The 22,321-nt window shown below is 38.2% G+C and overlaps 1 protein-coding gene across 4 annotated transcripts in view; it reads left to right on the top strand.

Annotated features, from left to right (window-relative positions):
* The window catches only part of ttpal (tocopherol (alpha) transfer protein-like), a 36,024-nt gene extending 14,517 nt beyond the window's left edge, over positions 1–21,507 (top strand). For all 4 annotated transcript variants that reach the window (XM_060836345.1, XM_060836343.1, XM_060836346.1 and 1 more), the window contains exons 3-5: positions 2,148–2,341; positions 14,152–14,262; positions 16,983–21,507. In XM_060836345.1, coding sequence (XP_060692328.1) covers positions 2,148–2,341; positions 14,152–14,262; positions 16,983–17,261 — 584 coding nt within the window. In that variant the 3' untranslated portion in view covers positions 17,262–21,507. The remainder of the gene's footprint in view (positions 1–2,147; positions 2,342–14,151; positions 14,263–16,982) is intronic.
* The last annotated feature ends 814 nt before the right edge of the window (positions 21,508–22,321 follow it).

Here is a 22,321-nt window from a genome sequence, read left to right as displayed (position 1 = left end):
TAAGAGTTACCCAAATTGTGACTACAAGCCTACAACATGTAATAATACTACACTGGATTTCTTCCCTAACCAGATGGATTTTTATGACAGTCGACAGCTATGTGGTCACCACTGTAAGCCAGCTCTGTATTCCTGATTTTATTGAATTCAAATTTCGCAGTCTGCCATGATGAGATTCAAACCCTTGTCCTAGATTATTGGCTGTGGTTTTGGATCACTAATCCACTGACATTACCACTATGTCACCGCCTCCAATAGATTGAATAAGTTAGTATGATTCTAGTCCTATAAAAAAAATCTTCCTGCTGGACCAGAATAGTGCTCAGTGACACTTACATGCTGATGAAATATTTACATAATTAAAATCATAGGATTGTTAATTACAGATTGGCAGTATGCTTTGGGTAGCAATCATTGATTATAGAGACATTGAGATGTACAGCACGGAAACAGACCCTCTGGTCCAACCTGTCCATGCTGGCCAGTTATCACAACCTAAGGTAGTCCCATTTGCCAGCTCTTGACCCATATCCCTCTAAACCCTTCCTATTCATATCCCCATCTAAATGCCTTTTAAATGTTGCAATTGTACCATCCTCCACCACTCCCTCTGGCAGCACCTTACATTTATCTGAATTAAACTCCATCTGCCACTCCTCAACCCATTGGCCCATCTGATCAAGGTTCTGTTGTAATCTGAGGTAACCTTTGGTGTCCACTACAATTCCAATTTTGGTGTCATCTGCAAACTTACTAACTATACTTCCTATGCTCAAATCCAAATAATTTATATAAATGATGAAAATTGGTGGACCCATCACTGATCCTTGTGGGACTCCACTGGTCACAGGCCTCCAGTCTGAAACTTTACACCACTACCCTCTGTCTTCTATTTTTGAGCCAGTTCTGTATCCAAATGGTTAGTTCCCCCTATATTCCATGAGATGTAACCTTGCTTACCAGTTTCCCATGAGGAACCTTGTCGAATGCCTTACTGAAGTCCATATAGATCACACCCATTGTTCTGCCCTCGTCAATCCTTTATTGCTTTTTCGAGTACTAAAATTTAAGTTGTATCGTATTATTGCTGACAATTAGCTGACATCATTCTACATTGTCTCCTCACCACTCAGCCATCTTTACTTTGGGAAGGCTGCATGTGTACTCTTATTTGTTATTTAACTCAGTTTTCAAGGCATTAATTTATATGGACAGATGTAACATCTGTTATCAGAGACATTACTGACAATTGTATGCAATTGAGAATGCACAGTTTTAAACATTTTAGAAATCCAATAAGCCATTTTAAAAGGTTTTACCAGAGGAGCAATGAAGCTAAATATTTTTTATTAAATATATAGAACTGTAAGACATTCTATCCTTTTATTTGTTTTCTGAACTTATGATCTGCTTTATGAAGGTTTATTTTTCCCCTCTCTTCCAAAACTTATCCTTTTAGTTATTTTTTAAGCTCACATTCCAGTTCTGTGTTTCTCTTTGCATTCACCACTGTGTGAAGTCCTTGATACTTGACTGAAAAAGGTAATCAAAATATTTGATTATATTATAATCAAATTGAGGACCACCAGTAATCCCCATACAATAGTGAGGACTTTTTTATGTAATTATTTATTTGTTTAAAAACAAGGAATGTGTACTCCTTTTGAATTGAGGAGGGTCCTGAAGACAGTGATTCTTGAGAACTGGCTGCAATAAGATAACATTTGGAGAACATAGCGCATATTTTATACCCACATACTCATGTACAGCCCTTCTAGATCTTTAAGGAATTCTGTGAAATATTCAAGAACTAATTATTTGCTTTGGGCCTTTATTTGTCATAAGAGTTAACAGCAAAGAACACAACCTGACAAAAATATCATCTGAATTCAAATATAGGGTGACCCAGTACAGTTCTCGAAATATGTACATTTCCTGTTGAAGTGAATTGAAAATTAGAGATTTAGTTATCGTAAATTTTTAGATATTTTTCAATACTACCTTGCCATGAAGTTTTAATAGACAAATATTCATGGTTTGAGGTTTCTCAAGTTATATTATTGGCCAACAGAAAGGATATTGTATTTTTAGATGTAAGTTTAAAAGCCCTTAAACACACAACTACTGAATGTTTCTTTATATTGTAGGAAAATGGAAAATCGGTGATTATCCCATTACAGAAAACATTCGTGCCATTTATATAACATTAGAGAAACTTGTTCGAGCAGAAGAAAATCAGGTGAATGGAATAGTAATCCTTGCAGACTACAGTGGAGTTACTTTGTCCCAAGCTGCACAACTTGGTCCATTCATGGCCAAAAAGGTCATTGGAATTCTTCAGGTAAATATAAAACTCCATTTTTTGTCACCTAACATTAAGCAAAGCTGATATCAACCCTGATGTGCCTCACCAATAGACTTTTACATTTTTTCTTTCTCTGTCAAAATGACATAAAATATGTAACCAATTCAAGAAATTAAATTGCACCACTGCAGTTCAATAGCAATTTGGGTCTTACACTAAAGATGCTGGTGCTATTTTTTATTTAAATTCTATCAAAGCTCAAAACAAAACATTCCAAATGAGTGCAATATAAAGTGAGATTCCTCGTGAATTTAAATCCAAGCGGTCCTAAAAATAAAAATAAATTATTTACCCTTATTGCTGCTATGTTTTCTAGAATTATTCACTTCCACATCTTCCAGACCAACTATTAAATAAGGCTATTAATTTGTTTTCTATCTTCATGAGTCAACGTCCCTGATTTACGCTTTATAGTTATTGTTAACAATTTGTTAGGATTCAATTTATCTGCACCCCCTAGAATAGATACCTCTGACGTACCTACTCTCCAGTGCAAAAATTGATGGTTTATTTAATGTATCCTTGTGATACAAGTGCCCTTTAGTGAATTAATCCACTCCATGTCTCTCCTCATTGTCACACAATCTAGGCTTTAAATGCTTTTAATCTCATTATGAGGAAAAGATAGGAGATTGCTACTAAATTGAAATGCTCAGACAGTCAGTGCAGTTGTGAAGAGCTGAATGGCCTCCTGCACGGCAATAATTTTGTAATTTATAACCTTTATTTTCAGTCCAATCTTAAACATATATCAAATCTTCTTTCTGACATCAATTTACTTTACCATCCCATAATTGTTATATATATTAGGTCTGGTGTCTTTGCTCACTGGTGTAATTTCCTTAACCGTTTATAACAGAAAAATCAAAGGTCCTTTCTAGAGAATTCTATTGCTACTCCCACAATAGATCACACAACTTATTCTTGGTAAACTTTAGCTATCCACAGAATTATGTTTAATGTTTGATCCCCTTATTTAATTAAAAGTTTCAACCCTAACCTTTGCATTATATTTCAACACTGTAATATCACATTTTTCTTCACAATGTTATATTTGTCTCGATTAGATTGCTGTACCTTAAACATCTTAAAATCTTTTAATTCTCAAAATTTCAACTGCTCTTTCTACACACAGAACATGTTCCATCGCTGTAAAATTTACCTCATCCTTACCACATACCCCACTCCCCTTCTGATCTAAGTACTTATTTCATCAAGCTCCTTGACATGTATGTTACCAGTACGAGACATAAGACATGGAAGCAGGGATAAAAATTATCACCCCTCAAATCTGTTCTGCACTTCAGCATATGCTATTCAGTATAATCAGGAATGATCATCCACCTCAATGCCACTTTTGCACTCATTTCCCATGTCCATTAATCACATATTTGATCAAAATTCTGTCAACATCAGCCTGAAACATACTCAACAATAGAATAGCAGCATTTCTTTGGAGTGTAAAATTCCAAGGATTCCCAACCCTCTGAGTGAAGAAACTTGGCACCTCGGTCTTAAATATTTATTTAACCCCTTATTCTGAATGTCTGTTTCAATGTTCGAGAGAAAATAATCTATTTTGTCAAGGCTATTTAGAATCATATATGCTTTAATAAAATCACCATCCATTCTTCAAAACAGTGGAAACTATAGGCCCAACCAGAAACCAGACAAGTGAACTTTTGCTGTATCACCTTCATGCATGTGTATTTTTCCTTAAATTTGGAGACAAAACTGTACAATTCAGTTATGGTCTTAGCAAAGCCCATACAATTTTAGCAGCACCTCCTTATTCATACTCCAATTACAGCATACAATTTGCCTTCTAAATTGCTTGCTGTACCTGAATGCTAATTTTCTGTGTTCCTATATGAGTAAACCCAAGTCTCTCTGAACATTAATGTTCACACATCTTATAAATATTCTGCTTTTCCATTCTTATTCCCAAAGTGAGTAACCTCATATATCCCCATATTATTATTCTATCTGCCATCTTGTGGGCTAAAGTTATCACAAATCAGCTGAGTATCAATTTTGGCAATTTTCATTTCTCTGTGAGCCCCAGGAAGATTTTTCATGCTATTCTCCGAAACACCCCTCATCTTCCCTCTTTGCAAATGTGAAAGTACTCGTCTCTGCTGGTATCTCCAAGGGTACCGGCACTGCCATCATTTATAGAGCCCAGCCATGCAACAATGCAAGTGCTGCCAGGCTGGAGTTGTCCTTCACTTCAGACATAGTGGAAAGGCAACCAGAAACAAATGCTTCCCAGCAACGTTCCCTGTAAGCTGTGCACTGCTTCAATGTTCTGCTTACGGCAATTGGCATCAGCACACTGATCACTTCTGGTTCCAGAAATCGCTTCTGCACACCAGTCTCAGAGGCCCATGCAGCTACAAAGAAAATCAGAATGAACACTGCTTCTTGGGGCACATAGGTGGCACAGCTGACACTTCATTAAAAATACAACTGCACGTTTTGTAAATGTATTGCTATTTAAGAACAAGCAGTACAGGTTGCCTTTTCTCTCATCCCACCTTAAAAGCCTGCCTATGCTTTCCTCCAATTCCCAGTGTAGCCTATAACTTAGTCACACCAACTAGTGAGTTTCAGTGTCTCCCTGTCAAGATCAAGATGGTTGTGAATTTAGAGGATACCTCTTTCACCTCCCACAATAACACGTCTTCCAATTCACTGTCGTCTTTCCCCTACCTTCACATGTTGAATTGCTCTCTTGACAATTATTGTTCCCTTGTACGCTTCCCGGAATCCCCACAATTGACTTCTCTAACTCCCCCACCACAACAGGGACTCCTGACACCCAGGATTGTGGCCTAACCAATCTGGCCAACTTGGATGGACAGCCTCCGCTTTTTTTGCATCTGGTTCATCAGTCCCTTTCCTTTGGTATATTGCCTTACCTTAACTCATAAACCGCAGTATAATCAGCGTATAGTCAGCTACTACTTGAGGTCTGCATCAGTTATTTCACAGACCTGTACTCTTCAGGGAGCTGCTATGGACACAGGGCAGCTCACATAATTGTGTGTTGCCCACACCATGAGTTTACTTTCTCATGTTGCTATTTCTGGACTTATAGCTGCAGTACTACTACTTGCTGTTTGTTTTCAAAGAATTCCGATGACTTCTGATTCTTTTACAAGAATAACACAGCCTTGAAAATTGATGTGTTGCATCATACAAATTTAACGTCCACATTAAAAATGCAATTAAATGCAAGTTATAATTACCTTTTGTTAACCTTGACCCTGAAGGAGTAAAAAAACCACAAATGTACTAATTGGGATTAGGAGTAGGCCATTCTGCTTCACAAGCCAATTCCACTATTTTATAAGATTGTGACTGATCTGATTGTACTCCTCGCTCCATTTTCCACTAGGGTAATTATAGTTTGCATTTAATTGCATTTTTAATAGGGTCGTTAAATTTGTATGTTGCACCACATCAATTTTTAAAGCTGTGTTACTTTACTTTTATTCCCTCTACCCTTCAACGCCTTTGTAAATCAAGAATGTTTGAAATGTAGTTTAAATATTTGTGGAAGTTGTAAATATTTTTGAGCATGTTTGATAGGGACTTTGAAAGGATTGTGTGAATTGTAAAAGGAATAGAAATACTGATCTGTGTGACCTGCTGATCATTGACAGGGAAATACTATCAACAAGAAGGAAGTTAACATAAGAAAACCATGTGTCAGACACAAAGGAAAGATGCAGATAAAGGAAAACTGTAGCAGAGGGGAGTAAAGAGAAAGCACACTTAACAGTAGCTTTATGTATTTAGTTGAACAAACAGTATGTCAAATACAGGCAGTCATCAATTAAACAAATTTGCTGCTAGTGTTTCAGTTTTGTAGGCTTTCGTAAATATGGCTAAGGAGGTCTACAGCAGTGTGCCATGTCTCTGTGGATCATGGATGGAATATGGTTGCTGATAAACCTGGTGAGCTGAACCAATGTGTGGAGAAGGAAAGAAATCCTATGTAGGAAACAGTAAACCAAAAATTGGAACTGCATATGGTACCAAATACCTGTAGGGAATGAATAAAATGCTTGTGGATTTGTAAAATTTATTTAATTTTTATGTCTTATGGTTGTCACAATGGGATCATAATGCCAAATAAGTTTATTAAAGTGAGTTTTTTTTTCAATTCATGGGATGTGCATTTCACTGACCATGCCAGCATTTATTGCTCATCCATGAGAAGATGGTGGTAAGCTGTCTTCTTGAACTGCGTAGTCCACATACCGTAGGTTGACCCACAATGCCCTCAAGAAGGAATTCGTGCAGGAATAGCAAAATATTTCCAAGTCAGGATGATGAGTAGCTAGGAGGGGAATGTGCAGCTGGTGGGGTTCCCGTGTATCTGCTATCCTTCTCCTGCCAGATGGAAATGATCGTGGGTTTGGAAGGTGCCGTCTAAGTAGGTTTGGTAAATTCTGCAGTGCATCTTGTAGATGGTAAACACTGCTGATACTGAGCATCAGTGGTGGATGGAGTAGATGTTTGTGGATGTGGTGCCAATCAAGTAGGCTGCTTTGTTCTGGATGGTGTCAAGGTTCTTGAGTGTTGTCGGAGCTGCATCCATCCAGCCAAGTGGGAATATTCCATTACACTACTGATTTGTGCTCTTTCAGATGTTAGACAGGCTTTCCGAAGCCTGGAGTTAGTTACTCGTCACAAGATTCCTAGATTCTGATCTGCTGTTGTAGCCACTATGTTTATGCAGCAAGTCCAGTTGAATATCTGGTCAATGCTATCCAGTGGGACAGGACATATGCAGGGATGTTTGCGACAATGTCTGTAAGGTATGATTCTGACTGGCAGGCTATTGCTTCACTAGTCTGTGAGACAGCTCTCCCAGTTTTGGCAATATCCTCATACGTTATTAAGGAGGACTTTGCAGGGTCAACAGGGCTGTTTCTGTCATTGTCTTTTCTGGTGCCTAGGTCAAAGCCAGGTGATGTGTCCAGTTTCATTTCTTTGGGACTTTTTAGAGATTGATACAATTGAATGGATTGCTAGGCCATTTCAGAAGGCAGTTGAGAGTCGACCCCACTGCTGTGGATCACATATAGGTCAACCAGATGAGGATGGCATATTTCCTTCCCTGAAGGACATTTATCACTAGATGTGTTTTTCTGACAATCAACAATGGTTTCATGGTCATCAGCAGATTCTTAATTCCAGATGTCTTTTGAATTAAATAAATTCCTGTCTAATGATAATACAATTTGGCCTTTCCTTCCCAATATTTGATATTTGATCAATCAGCTGTAATAGTGTCACCTTCCAGTTCTTTTTTTTATTGCTGTCTGGCCATGTTGGCTGAAGCTAAGCGTTTGGCTTTTCAAATGTTGATGATGCATCATAGCAACGTTGTTGTCCATAATAGGGATCGGCCTATTCTGTTAATGTCATTGTGTGGAAAGCACGTCACCATCTGAGTAATCTGTGTTTGATTAACAAAGCAATGATCAAATGAGAATAAAAGCAAAACCAAACACAGGAGAAAATTTAACAGGTTTCAGTTTCTTTTTTTCTCATCCTGATAATCATTAAGCAATGATTTCTGTGGAAACCACTGTTCATTGGTTTTTGAGTACTGGAGGTGCTCACCAAGAACAGTAATTTAAAAATCTTATAATGTTACATAGAACATTACAGCGCAGTACAGGCCCTTTGGCCCTTGATGTTGCGCTGCCCTGTGAAATCAATCTGAAGTCCATCTAGCCTACACTATTCCATTCTCATCCATATGCCTATCCAATGACCGTTGAAATGCCTGAAAAGTTGGCAAGTCTACAACTGTTGCAGGCAGTGCGTTCCATGCCCCTACTACTCTCTGAGTAAAGAAACTACCTCTGACCATCTGTCCTATATTTATCACCCCTCAATTTGAGTTATGCCCCCTCGTGCTAGCCATCACCATCCAAGGAAAAAGGCTCTCACTGTCTAACCGATCTAACCGTCTGATTATCTTACATCTCAATCAAGTCATCTCTCAATCTTCTAACGAAAATAGCCTCAAGTCCCTAGCCTTTCCTCGTAAGATCTTCCCTCCATAACAGGCAACATCCTTGTAAATCTCCTCTAAACCCTTTCCAAAGCTTCCACCTCCTCCTATAATGTGGTGACCAGAACTGCACGCAATACTCCAAATATAGTCTCACCAGAGTTTTGTACAGCTGCAGCATGACCTCATGGTTCTTGAGTGTTGTCGGAGCTGCATCCATCCAGCCAAGTGGAAATATTCCATTATACTCATGGTTCCAAAACTCAATCCCTCAACCAATAAAAGCTAACACACCATGGTACTTATCTGAATTACTTGTTTCCATTGACCTCTGATTATAGTATAATTAAACAATAATAACATTACAGTAGCAAATTACATTGATTTCAATTGATTTTCCTCTGGTTTTCCTCTTCCAAAACTCTCTACAGGATCTTAAATTTCTATCCGATCGGCAGGAGTAGCTATGAGAAAATATTCATATAGTGTGTTTGGGATAGTTCCTGGAACAATGTGTTATGAATCCATCCAGTGATCAGGCTATTTTAAATGTGGTGATGGGTAATGAGGTAGGCTTAGTAAGTGATGTCAGTGTAAAATATCCCCTAGGAAACAGTGACAATGGTAGAATTTAGCATTCAATTTGAGAGGGAGGAACTTGGGTTGGAAACAATTCTGCTAAATTTAAACAAGGGTATTTACAAAGGAATGAAGGAAGAGCTAGCTAGAGTGAACTAGGAAAGGAGTTTAGCAGCAAAGGTGGTTGAGGAACAATGTTAGATGTTTAAAAAAAATAGTTCCTGGCTCAGAACAAAGGTATATTCCAGTGAAGAAGAAGGATTCTAGGAAGGGGCTAGGTTAACCAAGAAACTGAAGGATAGTATCAAATTAAAAGAAAAACATATAATGTGGCAAAGATTAGTAGTAAGCCAGATGATTGGGCAAGTATTAAAATCCAACAAAAGATGACCATAAATTAATAGAACAAAGAAAATTTACAGCCCAGGAACAGGCCCTTCGGCCCTCCAAGCCTGAGCCGATCCAAATGTACTTTTTAAACCTGTCAGTCAATTCCTAAGCATTTGTATCCCTCTGCTCCCCACCTACTCATGCATTTGTCCAGATGCATCTTAAATTAATCTACCGTGCCTGCCTCTATCACCTCTGCTGGCAACGCGTTCCAAACATCCACCACCCTCTGTGTGAAGTACTTGCTGCGTGTATCCCCCTTTCCACCTCTCACCTTGAAAGCATGACATCTCGTTATTGAATCCATCACCCTGGGAAAAAGCTTGTCTCTATCCACCCTGTCTATACTCTTCATGATTTTGTAAACCTCAATCAGGTCCCCCCTCAATCTTTTTTTCTAGTGAAAATAAACCTAACCTACTCAACCTCTCTTCATAGCTAGCACCGTCCATACCAGGCAACATCTTGCCAGCTCTTATACTCAGTACCACATCCAATGAAGGCAAGCATGCTATATGCCTTCTTGACCACTCTATCCACCTGTGCAGCAACCTTCAGGGTACAATGGACCTGCACTCCCAGATCTCTCTGCCCATCAACTTTTCCCAAGGCTCTTCCATTCATTGTATAATTTGCTGTAGAATTAGATTTGTCTAAATGCATCACCTCACATTTGTCTGGATTGAAAGCCATCTACCACTTTTCTGCCCAACTCTCCAGTCTATCTATATCCTCCTGTATTCTCTGACAGTCCTTATGCTTTCTGCTACTCCACTAATCTTTGTGTCATCTGCAAACTTGCTTATCATACCAACAGTGCCCTCTTCTAGATCATTTATGTATATTATAAACAACAGTGGCCCCAATACTGACCCCTGTGGAACACCACTGGTCACTTTTCTCCATTTCGAGAAACTCCCTTCAACTACAACTCTCTGTCTCCTGTTGCTCAACCAGTTCTTTATCCACCTAGCTAGAACACCCTGCACACCATGTGATTTCACTTTTTCCATTAGTCTACAATGGGGAACCTTATCAAATGCCTTACTAAAGTCCATGTATATGACATCAACAGCCCTTCCTTCATCTAACAGATTGGTCACTTCCTCGAAGAACTCTATTAAGTTGGTAAGGCACAATCTCCCCCACACAAAACCATGTTGCCTACCACTGATAAGCTAATTCTATTCTAAATACAAATAGACCCTATCTCTCAGTACCCTCTCCAGCAACTTCCCCACCACCCACGTCAGGCTCACTGGTCTGTAGTTACCCTGAATATCTCTACTACCCTTCTTGTACAGGGGAACAACATGAGCAACCTTCCAGTCCTCCGGCACCTCACCTGTATTTAAGGATGCCACAAAGATATCTTTCAGGGCCCAGTTATTTCCTCTTTCGCCTCTCTCAGCAACCTGGGATAGATCCTATCCGGTCCTGAGGATTTGTCCACCTTAATAACCTCTAGCATACCCAACACATCTTCCCTAGTTATGCCAGCATGGTCTAGACAAATCAAACTTCTATCTCTAATCTCAAGATTTATCATGTTCCTCTCCTCAGTGAACACTGATGCAAAGTAATCAGTCAGAATCTCATCCGTTCTCTCAGGTTTGGCACACAGCCTTTCTTCATTTTCTTTTAGTGGACTAATCCTTTCTCTAGTTACCTGCTTGCTTCTTACATAAGAATAAAATGCTTTGGAATTTTCCTTAATGCTGTTTGCTAAAGCTATTTCATGACCCCGTTTAGTCCGTTTGATTCCTTGTTTAAGACTCGTCAGACCACTACCCTATTGCCTTTACATCTATTCATAATCTGTTTACCTGTTTGTTCTTCTACCTCACACTCACTGTTGGGAGGTCTGTAATACAGCCCCAACAATGTAACTGCACCCTTCTTCCGATATTCCTCCAGGGCCCGTTCTGTTCTTAGCTGCCTAGACCTTGTGTATGCTTCCCTTTTCCTCTTGACTAATTGTACAATTTCTCCTGTCATCCACGGTTCACAAATCTTGCCCTTCCTATCCTTTGCCTTCAACGGGATATGCCTATCCTGCACTACTATTAACCTATCTTTGAAAGCCTCCCACATCTCAAATGTGGACTTCCCTTCAAATAGCTGTTTCCAATCCACATTTCAGAGCTCTGCCTAATTTTGATATAATTGGCCTTGGCCCAGTTTAGTACTCTTCCCTTAGGACCACTCCCATCTTGATCTACGAGTATTCTAAAACTTACAGAATTGTGGTCACTGTTCCCAAAGAAATCCCCCACCACAACTTATACCACTTCTCCTGGCTCGTTCCCCAGTACCAGGTCCAATATGGCCCCTTCCCTCGTCGGACTATTGACATACTGTTCTAGAAAACTCTCCTGGATGCTTCGTACAAATTCTACTCCATCCAAACCTCTGACGCTAAGTGTATCCCAGTCAATGCTGGAAAAATTAGAATCTCCCATCACCATTACCCTATTGTCTCTACATCTATTTATAATCTGTTTACCTATTTGCTTTTCTATCTCACGCTCACTGTTGGGAGGTCTATAATACAGCCCCAACAATGTAACTGCACCCTTCTTATTTCTCAGCTCCACCCATAATGCCTCACTACCCAAGACCGCCATAGTGTCCTCCTTTAGCACAGCCATGATATCATCCCTGACCAGCAATGTAACTCCACCCCCTTCTTTTACTTCCCTCCCTATCCTGTCTGAAGCATCTATATCCTGGAACATTTAGTTGCCAATCATCATGCTCTTCCTTCAAACAAGTCTCTGATGACAATCATGTCATACTACCAGGAATCCAAGCCCTAAGTTCATCTGCCGTAACACACTATACTCCCTTGCATTAAAGTAGATGCATTTCAGGCCACTAGTTCTTTTGCACTCACCTGCTCTCTGCCTATTCTTCCCCTAATTCATGTTATCTTCATAATTCTTACAGTCTCCAGTCTCCACCTCGCTGCCTACTTGTTTTCTCTTCTTGTTCCCAGCCCCCTGCCACATTAGTTTAAAACCTCCCCAACAGCAGTAGCAAAAACTCCCCCAAGGAAATTGGTTCTGGTCTGGTTCAGATGTAGACTGTCCATTTTGTAATAGTCCCACCTTCCCCAGAACGGCTCCCAATGTCCAACAAATCTGAACCCCTCCCTCTTACACCATCTCTCAAGCCATGTGTTCATTCTGCCTATTTTTTTCATTCCTATGCTGGCTAGCATATGGCAATGGTAGTAATCCCGAGATCACTACCTTTTGAGGTCCTCCCCTTTAACTTCTCTCCAGCTCCCTGAATTCTTCTTTCAGGACCTCATCTCGCTTTCTACTTATATCGTTGGTGCCTATATGCACCAAGATAACTGGCTGTTCATCCTCCCAAGAAAAAACTTGGAGGGTAAACTTGCAAGAATTCATTGAGGAGATAGCAAGCAGAATAGGGAAGCAATGGATGTAATATGTTTTGATTTCCAGAAGGCATTTGATAAGGTACCATACAATAGAATATTTATTAGATAAGAGCCTATAAGTGCTGGAAGTAGCATATTTGGCTAACTAATAGAAGATAGAGATGGGATAAAGGGGCATTTCCAGGTGGCAACCTGCAACTAGTTGAGTGCCAAATGGATCGGTGCTCGGGCCACAGTTATTTACAATATGTTTTAATGACTTGAATGAGGAATTTGAATGTAGTATAGCCAAATTTGCAAACGACATAAAAATATTTGGAAGTGGTAAGGATAACACGAGGAGTCTGCAGACAGATATGGACAGGTTGGGCAATGAGCAAAAACTTGTCAGATGGAGTATAATGAGAAATGTGACGTTATGCACTTTGGCAGGAAGAATAGCAGAACTGAATATTATTTAAATGGAGAAGACTGCAGAAGTCTACAGAAACAAAAGGATTTGGGAGTCCTTATGCATGAATTATAAAAAGCTAGCATCCAAGTTCTAGCAGGTAATAGGGAAAGCAAATGGAATGTTGGCCTTTAATTCAAAGGGATTGGGAGTATAAAAGGGATGTTTTGCTAAAGTTACACAGCTAGAATACTGTGAACAGTTTTGGGCCCCTTATCTAATGAAAAATATATTGGCATTGGAAGCATTCCATAGAAAGTTAGTGAGGCTGATAACTGGGAATGGAGGGACTATATTATAAAGAGAGGTTGATAATTATTCATAGGAGAATTGACAGAGTGGATGCAGAGAGGTTGTTTTACCTTGTGGAAGAGTCTGGGACTGGAGGATGTATTCTCAGATAAGGGGTCACACACTTAAGACAGAGATAAGACATTTCTTTTCTGATGGTAGTGAATCTGTGGAGACTTTACTGCAGAGGGTTGTCAAGACTGGATCATTAAATACATTCAAGGCTGAGATAGACAGATTTTTAATCAGTACTTTTGGCGAAAGTGCAATTAAGGATTATCAGGTTAGGCATTATCTAATTGAATGGTGAAGCAGACTGAATGGCATACTTCTGCTCCTACATCTTATGGTCTTATAATCGAAGATGTCTTTGTTCAATTATAAATTAATAAATGAGTATGGCACAACAGGTAAGCATAAGTGTATACTCTATATGCGAAATATTTCTTTCTATATTGTTTTTGAACTCTGGAAGATCTTCTGGCGCTATATAATATTTTTGGGTTGCATGTGCAGTGCTTTTAATCAGTCACTCCTATAAAACATTGTTAAATATGAAAAATGAATAGAAATTGTTTTCATTTGCTACTTAACTGTTGCAGCATTACACTTTTCACTTCTCTTCATAGGATGGATTTCCGATGAGAATAAAAACTGTCAATGTCATCAATGAACCCATAATTTTTAAGGGCATTTTTGCTATCATAAAACCATTTCTAAAGGAGAAGATGACAGAAAGGGTATGTACTTTAGTTTTCTTAGCACATTGTGATACACATTCAACTATACAATTGTGTACTAATGTAGAATTATCCTGTGTATATGAATATGAAGGGTTTGGAGAGATATGGGCTGGGTGCTGGCAGGTGGGACTAGATTGGGTTGAGATATCTGGTCAACATGGACGAGTTGGAACGAAGGGGCTGTTTCCATGTTGTACATCACTATGACTGCTATGTATGACTTTCATTTACAGGCTTTGAATTGGACTACTACATTTAGAAGTCCATTAGACTTTTGCTCCAAATCTTGCATATTACATTTTAAGCTTACAAACTATATATCATGTTATATTATTCAGCATTTTATATACAATGTTTTAAAATAGACTCCTAGCATCTGCAAATCAAAATACCTACACATCTGGATTTGTTATATTTCATTGAGAAAATACAATCATGGAGAATGCGCTAACTGGTAAAGTTGCTTTTGCACTTTTCCAGTAGCGTTTTGAACTATATTCTACTTCTAAATTCCCCGGAGGCTTAAGAAAGCAAAGATTACACGTCACTCTCTACTATCTTAGACTTTACTTGAGTTCATCTTCATTTCCACTAAAGAAGCAAAATGTAATAAGTCAATTTTTTTTAATAACTAAATTGCAGATGGTAAAGAGGTTTAAACAAATTAACTTTTTCACCCATCCTCTCAAATATTTCCTTTAATGTAAAACAAAAACAGTAAGTGCTGAAGAAGCTCAACACATCTGGCAGCATCTATAGAGAGAGAAACTGAATTAACGATTCTAATCCAGTGACCCTTCGTCAGAACTGAAGTCAAGAGGGGGATAAAGGCAGAGTAGGATGCTAACAAGAAATGTGAATAGTTGAAAATGAATTGGCTGGGCTGTGTGACGATATGTGGCTTTAAGAGGTGTACTTTGTCTTTATTTTAATGGAGAAAAGTTAAGATATTGGTACTGAGTGGTCTGCTCAAAGTTAATGAAGTAAATAGCTTGTGAGGCCTTGGATTTGTTTTTAAGTAGGAACAATACCAACAGCCTTAGTGGGTGAGGTCAAACTTTCACAGAACCAGGATTTTTAGTTTTAGCTTTCTGTAATTGCTGGGGTCTTGAAGCTGGAGTTGAAAGCTCTTATTCCTCTCTCTGTTAAAGCTATATGCTGGGTTCTCTTCCTGGGTTGCTAGAATTGCATGTGAGACGATCTATTTTACTGAATTTGCCTTTGCCAAGGGTGTCTTTATGGGCTGTTAATATATTGGAACAATTAATTAGGTGGTTCATAGTCATAGAGATGTAGAGCACAGAAACAGAACCTTTGGTGCAACCTGTCCATGCCGACCAGATATCCCAACCCAATCTAGTCCCACCTGCCAGCACCCGGCCCATATCCCTCCAAACCCTTCCTATTCATATACCCAATTAATATTATTTTGTTAAGCATTTTGATAGCTACAGTCAAGCCAATTTTCTTTTATTTTAATTTGTCTGTACTTCAACTATAGTGTGTGCTTAAAGTAGTTTCACCAATCAAATCACATCTTGAATGCAACATCTCACACTTACCTTTTAAAATAAGAAAAAGTTAGGATCCAGGCTATCTTATTTTCAGGGGTTTGGTCTGGTCCATAACAGCTGGAGCAACACATACAAAATGGAGCCTCAGGATGTGATGATAGGTAACGAACATAGAGGGAGAGTGTTCAAGTTTTGAAATTATTAAACTCAACATTGAATCTTGAAAGCTGTAAAGTACCTAGGCAAAGATGGGGTCTTGAAGGCTGTAAATATAATCAACATAAATACCACCCTTTCCCAGCGGCATTCAGTTCTGATGAAGGGTCATTAGGTTTGAACGTGAACTATGTTTCACTACAGAAACTGCCAGACCTGCTGAGTTTATTCAATTCTCTGTTTTTGTTTCAGATTCCTTTGTGTTATTTTCCTTTTGAGATTCATTTCTATTACATTCATATTGCTGACAGACATTCAGACTTACATTGTGCCTTTGTCAAATGGAGGATGTTAATATGAAAATATGACATATCCTTCATTTCATAGTTTATCATTAATTTGATTTTTTTTGAGATATATAAAAGAATTCCTGCACAACAGGTCACTAAGATTGCAACTAGTCTGCTTCAATGAAGATTTTGCTGTCAGATTATTTTCTGATGACGTTTTGATCATTTAGTGCATTGGATAAGCAAGACTATAAGTGTTGGCTCCAGAGTTCTATTCTGCCCAACCAAATGCTTCACTCCATGTCTAAGTTTAGATCTGCTTGTGTGCTGTAAGTAAGAAACATTACACTGTCAGAATAAACAAGAAAGAATAAGTGGCAACTTGAATACCCATTTCAGCAGATACCACTGTACAATTTTGGTCTAACATGATAACTTAAGTCATTTCTTGATTGTCCTATTCACATTGTGGTGACTTCATCACTAAAGGTTTTTGAATTGGGCAGTTATGCTGAGACTGAAGCCAAAAGTTTCATTAGGATGATACAATAAGAAAAAAAATTATAGAAGAAAGTTCAATCACTTTAAAAGGTGACATTTATTTTAGGCACTTTTTTATTTCAGATACTTTTTATTGCAAGTTGTTATCTTACTGTTCAGAAGTATTTTGTTACAGTTAAATTTTACCAATGCTTGAGATTGGTATTCTAGGTTTTTCTATATCAAAGATTTGAATATATTTTCCATCTTTTTATAGTTTGTTCTTCATGGTTCAGATCTAAGCTCACTTCACAAAGATATTCCACCGAATACCCTTCCTCAAGAGTATGGAGGCACAATGGGAAAACTCAACACAACGGCCTGGACTGAGACTCTGCTGGCATTTGAGGATGAATTTGTAGCAGAATTTTGTCAGATACATACACCAACAGATAATTCATTGACACAATATGCAGTGGGGGCAAATGGTCAGTCAGGTCAACAATGCGATGATTCCTTTCGAGGAGTGAGGTCACCACTGTATTATTGTTATTAATAACACCCTTGTTTGACATTTCTGATGAAGAATTTTATTTTGGTGCTGGGGTATTCATTCAAAATAATGGTCTGCCCACTTTTAAAGTACTCCACAGTCTCTTCAATGTCTAAAGTTATATTGTCAGAAATGTCTGAATTGTAAAGAAATTGAATATATATTTAAAGAAATTGAATATATATTCCTCGACCTATGGCAGTAATTTTAAAGAGAGCAGCAGGCAAGTTTTTTGAGAAATTAGTTTATACAAAAGCTCAACTGTTAGCCAGTCAAAAATGTGCAAATTTGAACAGATCTAATCTGACTGCTGCTATGCAATTATCTTGAATTGGCAATAAGAAAAATAAGAACATTAGGTTTCTAAGCTGAATGTTTCTCATCCAGAGAGAGAGGACAAGGCCTCGTTTTTAAGTGAAAATACTAGTCTCTTAACAAATCTTTTCAATATTGATAAGATAGTCACATAATTTACATTGTCTAGCATTTGCAATGGTCACTATCTGGCAGTACTAGGTTTTACAGAATAACAGAGCCAAAGTAAATGTTATAATTCAAAGCATTAACTGCACACTTTGATATTGAAATGGTGTTGTGGACTTTAAACGGATGAGGAAACGAACAGTATTTATTATGAACAACTGCCTATCAGAAGTATACAGTAAACAGCATTCAAAGAATGACATTCTTTTTAAATTAAGTCACAGGTATCTCCTATTCATTATACAGTAAAGTATACTTCTCAATTGGCCAGATGGCTGGTTTGCAATGTAAAGTGATGCAAACCGTGTGGGTTCAATTCCTGCACCAGCTGAGGATACTATGAAGGATTGCCCTTCTCAATGTCTCACTTGCCTAAGGTGTAGTGACTCTCCTGTTAAACAACCGCCACTTGTTGCTAACTAATGAGAGTGTAGACCAATGGTCTGGTAACTTTATTATAATGGAAGTACTTTTAATTTTGCCCCTGGGTTTCAGATATAATTTGATACATTTAACCCAAAGAAAGCACAAGCAATCCACACCTTGCACATTTTGGTAAATTCTTCTTACAAGAAGGTAGAATATACTGATATGCTCCCATTCTGCTAATGCACCATCCAATGTATGTGTATGTAGATTTTCAACTGAGTCAAATTCGTACATTTCTCATTCTTCCCCTCTTTTTAAACAGCAGTATTTGTCAAAGAAAAGCATCAGAATCAGATAGATATATACAGCACTGTAATTGGTCAGCACAGCTATTCAGATGCCTAATTGAAAGAAATTGGGATATGAACAACAGTTCCACTAATATTGAAAACGTTTGACTTTTGCAGCTATTCTTCTCACAAGTTAACAGTACTGTGGAATTGCCAAACTGGGATTTAACTAATCTCAGCCTTAGATCTTCAGTATTGAATATGGCATTGAAAAGGCTAAATGCCACGGATTTGCTCGTTTCTCATAAAGTCCACCAGACAAGTCCTAAACTATTTAGTGTTGCAGAGGGACACGTGAATAAGTGATATATCATTGTGTTCTACTGAGAAGTTACTGTAATTATAAAACAAATTGCACGGTCTTAATTTTGAGAATTATTACTATTATCCATTCAGATTAGATTTAATTCCCTTCAGTATGAGAATAGGCCCTTCAGCCCAACAAGTCCACAACAACCCTCTGAAGAGTAACCCACCCAGACCCTTACATTTACCCCTGACTAAGCGACCTAACACTATGGGCAATTTAGCATGGCCAATTCACCTAGCCTGCACATTTTGGATTGTGGGAGGAAACCCACACAGACGTGGGGAGAATGTGCAGACTCCACACAGACAGTCGCCAGAGGTGGGAATTGAACCCGGGAACCTGGCACTGTCAGGCAGCAGTGCTAACCACTGAGCCTCCATGCTGCCCTTCAAAGCCACTTAATTCACTGAGTAATAATTGCAGAAATAATTTGTTGGTCAAAGATCAACTATGATTACACTACCCTTTCAAGGGAGGGGGGGAACCGGAAGAAGGTTTTAAGTGCAGGTCACAACTCCAGCATGGACCTACAGCAATTCATGGGTCAAATTCATCCTATGTATTCCACTGGTGGAAATAATTAACTTGCCAGCACATTCATAGGAATTTAAAAGTCTCAGCATTGTTATGGGCATTTTCCAGGAAGAAGACAATAGATTTTCATATAGCTCCTGTTGCCTAGAGTACTGCTGCCTGCATTTGTCACGCCTTCAAGAACTGACCAGGTGAGGAATGACTACTTTCTGCAAATGGTGGGTAGCTTGTTGCCAATTAAAAGGCCAATCAAGGCCATTTTCCAATTGGCCTGCAAGTCCTCTGTGGTACTAGGAATATTGCAAATATTTCGAGTTGTCCTGATTTCATATTACAACAGGATCACTTTGATAATGCACTGCCTCAGATGCCTTGCCCAGCTGGCTAAAGGCTGCCCTAGGGTGGGATATACCCTCCACAGTGGTAGTCTAGCTGTGGTCATTTTTAATGTCAAATACATTAAAGTTGCTCATTCTTGAAGTATAATCTTGTGGCAGCTCCGTCCAGACTAGAAGACTTCCTATTGGTCCTTATGCTTTTAGAGCCTGCCTACCATCCCAAATTAAACAGCAAACACACTTTCTGGTCACTAATTGGTCAATACAGCTAAAACCAATGTAGGTTACTGCTTCAAACACTATAGGAATCAGGTGTTACTCTAGACCAGAATGTTGGCGATCCTAATCCAAAACCAAAAATCCTGCCTAATTTCAAATTCAGTTTACCAGTCTATTTGACAACCTTTTTATCATCTTATTCTAAAGAAATACAGGACTTTCTTTTGAAAATATTACTTTGTATTGTATCTTGCCACACAATTTGGCATTGGAAAACCCGGTTTAGATCTCTCAATATCAATGAAACATACAAGCATTTTGCACAGAGTTCCAAAGATGCTCCGTTTCTCAAAGCTACAATATGACTGTTCAGACTGTTTCTAAGATTAACTTAGCATCATTTAATAACACTTAGCCAAATCAAATTTAAAAACTGTTGTTTCAAATTTGCATAATTTAGGAAACAAACACTTTTCTGCTTTTATTGACAAAAGTAACTGTCATTTTCTATGTAGATTTTCAGAAGTAAATCAATTGTGGGGCTGGTCATCATTTTTGACAGCAATCAACCTGCTTTCATATTACAGGAAAGCCACAGCAATGTTCCTTACTCTGGCTCAGGGTAAAAGATGATTGGTGACTGTTGGAGTCAGGGACTCTACCTCTGGGCAAAAACGTCCAAGTTCAAGTCCCATGTGCTCTAGAGATCTCTCATGACATGTCTGAACGGTCAATTAAAATGATTACTTCGGAATTGATAAGCAATCTCCCTGTTCCTCCTATGATCTTAACTGGGCACGAGACTTTAAATGGATACTTCTGTTGTTGATTCGATAGAGCAATCATCATCTTTTGACATCCCATCACCATTACTTTGTGCCAAATCAGCAGTTTTGGAAGTACTATTCTCTTATGTATTTGCCCTCCAGTTTCGAGAGCTACAATAAGATATTTTACATATATTTTTCAAAAAGAATATTTCACATTTTTGCTTAAAGCTTATGGTATTCTGTTTTCCACTCTACAACAGTAGTTTGTCAAGTATTTAAAATGGCAAGTTATTTTTTTTTAAATATAGAGTTGTGAAAAGTACATATAACATTGTTGATGACCATGACAGCTAAAGAATAGCTCAACCATACCAAGTAGTTTCCAAGTTTCACTATGATCTGAACTGCACTGGGATGTCAATAATTGAGCTGTAGGTAACTTGAGTTAACAAGTTGAAAATCAGGGTTCTTGACCCTAATCATTAACAGCCAATTCTTGGATAACATGCATGTGTATGCTGAGGGGTAATAATACGAAAACTAGTTAATATGACTCCTTGCACTCACAAGTTAAGTGTTCTGATAATTCAGATAAGGTGTAGAAAGATCCTACAAAGAGGTCAACAACATTTTCAGGGAGAACACTGGCTAAGAAAAAAGAATTTAAAGTTTTATATTTTGTCTTTTGTACCAGAGTTATTTGGCATAAGATGTGAACTTGTTAAGTTTTGGGTTAGATAGTTAATTCTGTTTTAAGTTACGTTCACAACAAAATACTCAGATCTCAATGCGCATTTAAAGATATAGTTCATTATTACTACTAGGACATTTCTAAATTAAATGTTACTCAGTAGAATATCTGTGTTAATTGTTACAACTGGCAATAAAATTTGTTTTGAAAATCTGTCTTTTTTTTTAAATGTGGCAAGCAAAGGTATAAGCTATATTGACAGTCAAGCTTGCTCACCTATTCAATACAATCATGACTGATATTTCCAGTCTAGATTTTATTTTCCCCACACATTCATATCCCTCGGTTCCCTAAGAGACCAAAAATTAAATTTATCATGGCTTTAAACATTTTCAATAATGAAGCATCGACAACCCTCAAAAGTACAGAATTAGAGATTCACAAACCCGAGGGAAAAAAAAAATCTACCAGTCGTAAATTATTAGTCCCACATCCTGAGACTGTCAGCCATAATCTAGATTGCCCAGTCAGGAAAACAACCTCTCAATGGCTACCCCGTCAAGTCCCTCCACCATCTAAACTTAAACGAATATAGAATCTATTTACTCAGCTTCATCATAGAACAATCCTCACATCCCAGGGACCAATCTCAAATCATACAGTATGGAAACAGACCCTTTAGTGCAACTCATAAATGTCAACCACCTCCCCAAACTAAACCAGTCCCACTTGTCAGCATTTGTCCCAAGTCCCTCCAGTCATTTCCTATTCATGCATTTATTGAAGCGTTTTTAAATGCTGTAACTGTACCTGTATTCATGGCAGTTCATTCCACATATGAACCAGTTTTTAAAAAAAATGCCCCACATATCCTTTATAAAACCTTCTTCTCTTGCCTTAAAAATACACCTAGCTTGAACTGTAATACCCTCAGGAAAAGATCTTTATCATTCATCTGATCTATGCTCATGATATTATAAATATCTGTACGTTCACCAC

This window comes from Hemiscyllium ocellatum, chromosome 15 (assembly GCF_020745735.1).
Source record: "Hemiscyllium ocellatum isolate sHemOce1 chromosome 15, sHemOce1.pat.X.cur, whole genome shotgun sequence".
In the NCBI taxonomy this organism is placed as follows: domain Eukaryota; kingdom Metazoa; phylum Chordata; class Chondrichthyes; order Orectolobiformes; family Hemiscylliidae; genus Hemiscyllium; species Hemiscyllium ocellatum.
This window is presented reverse-complemented; position numbering and strand designations above follow the sequence as displayed.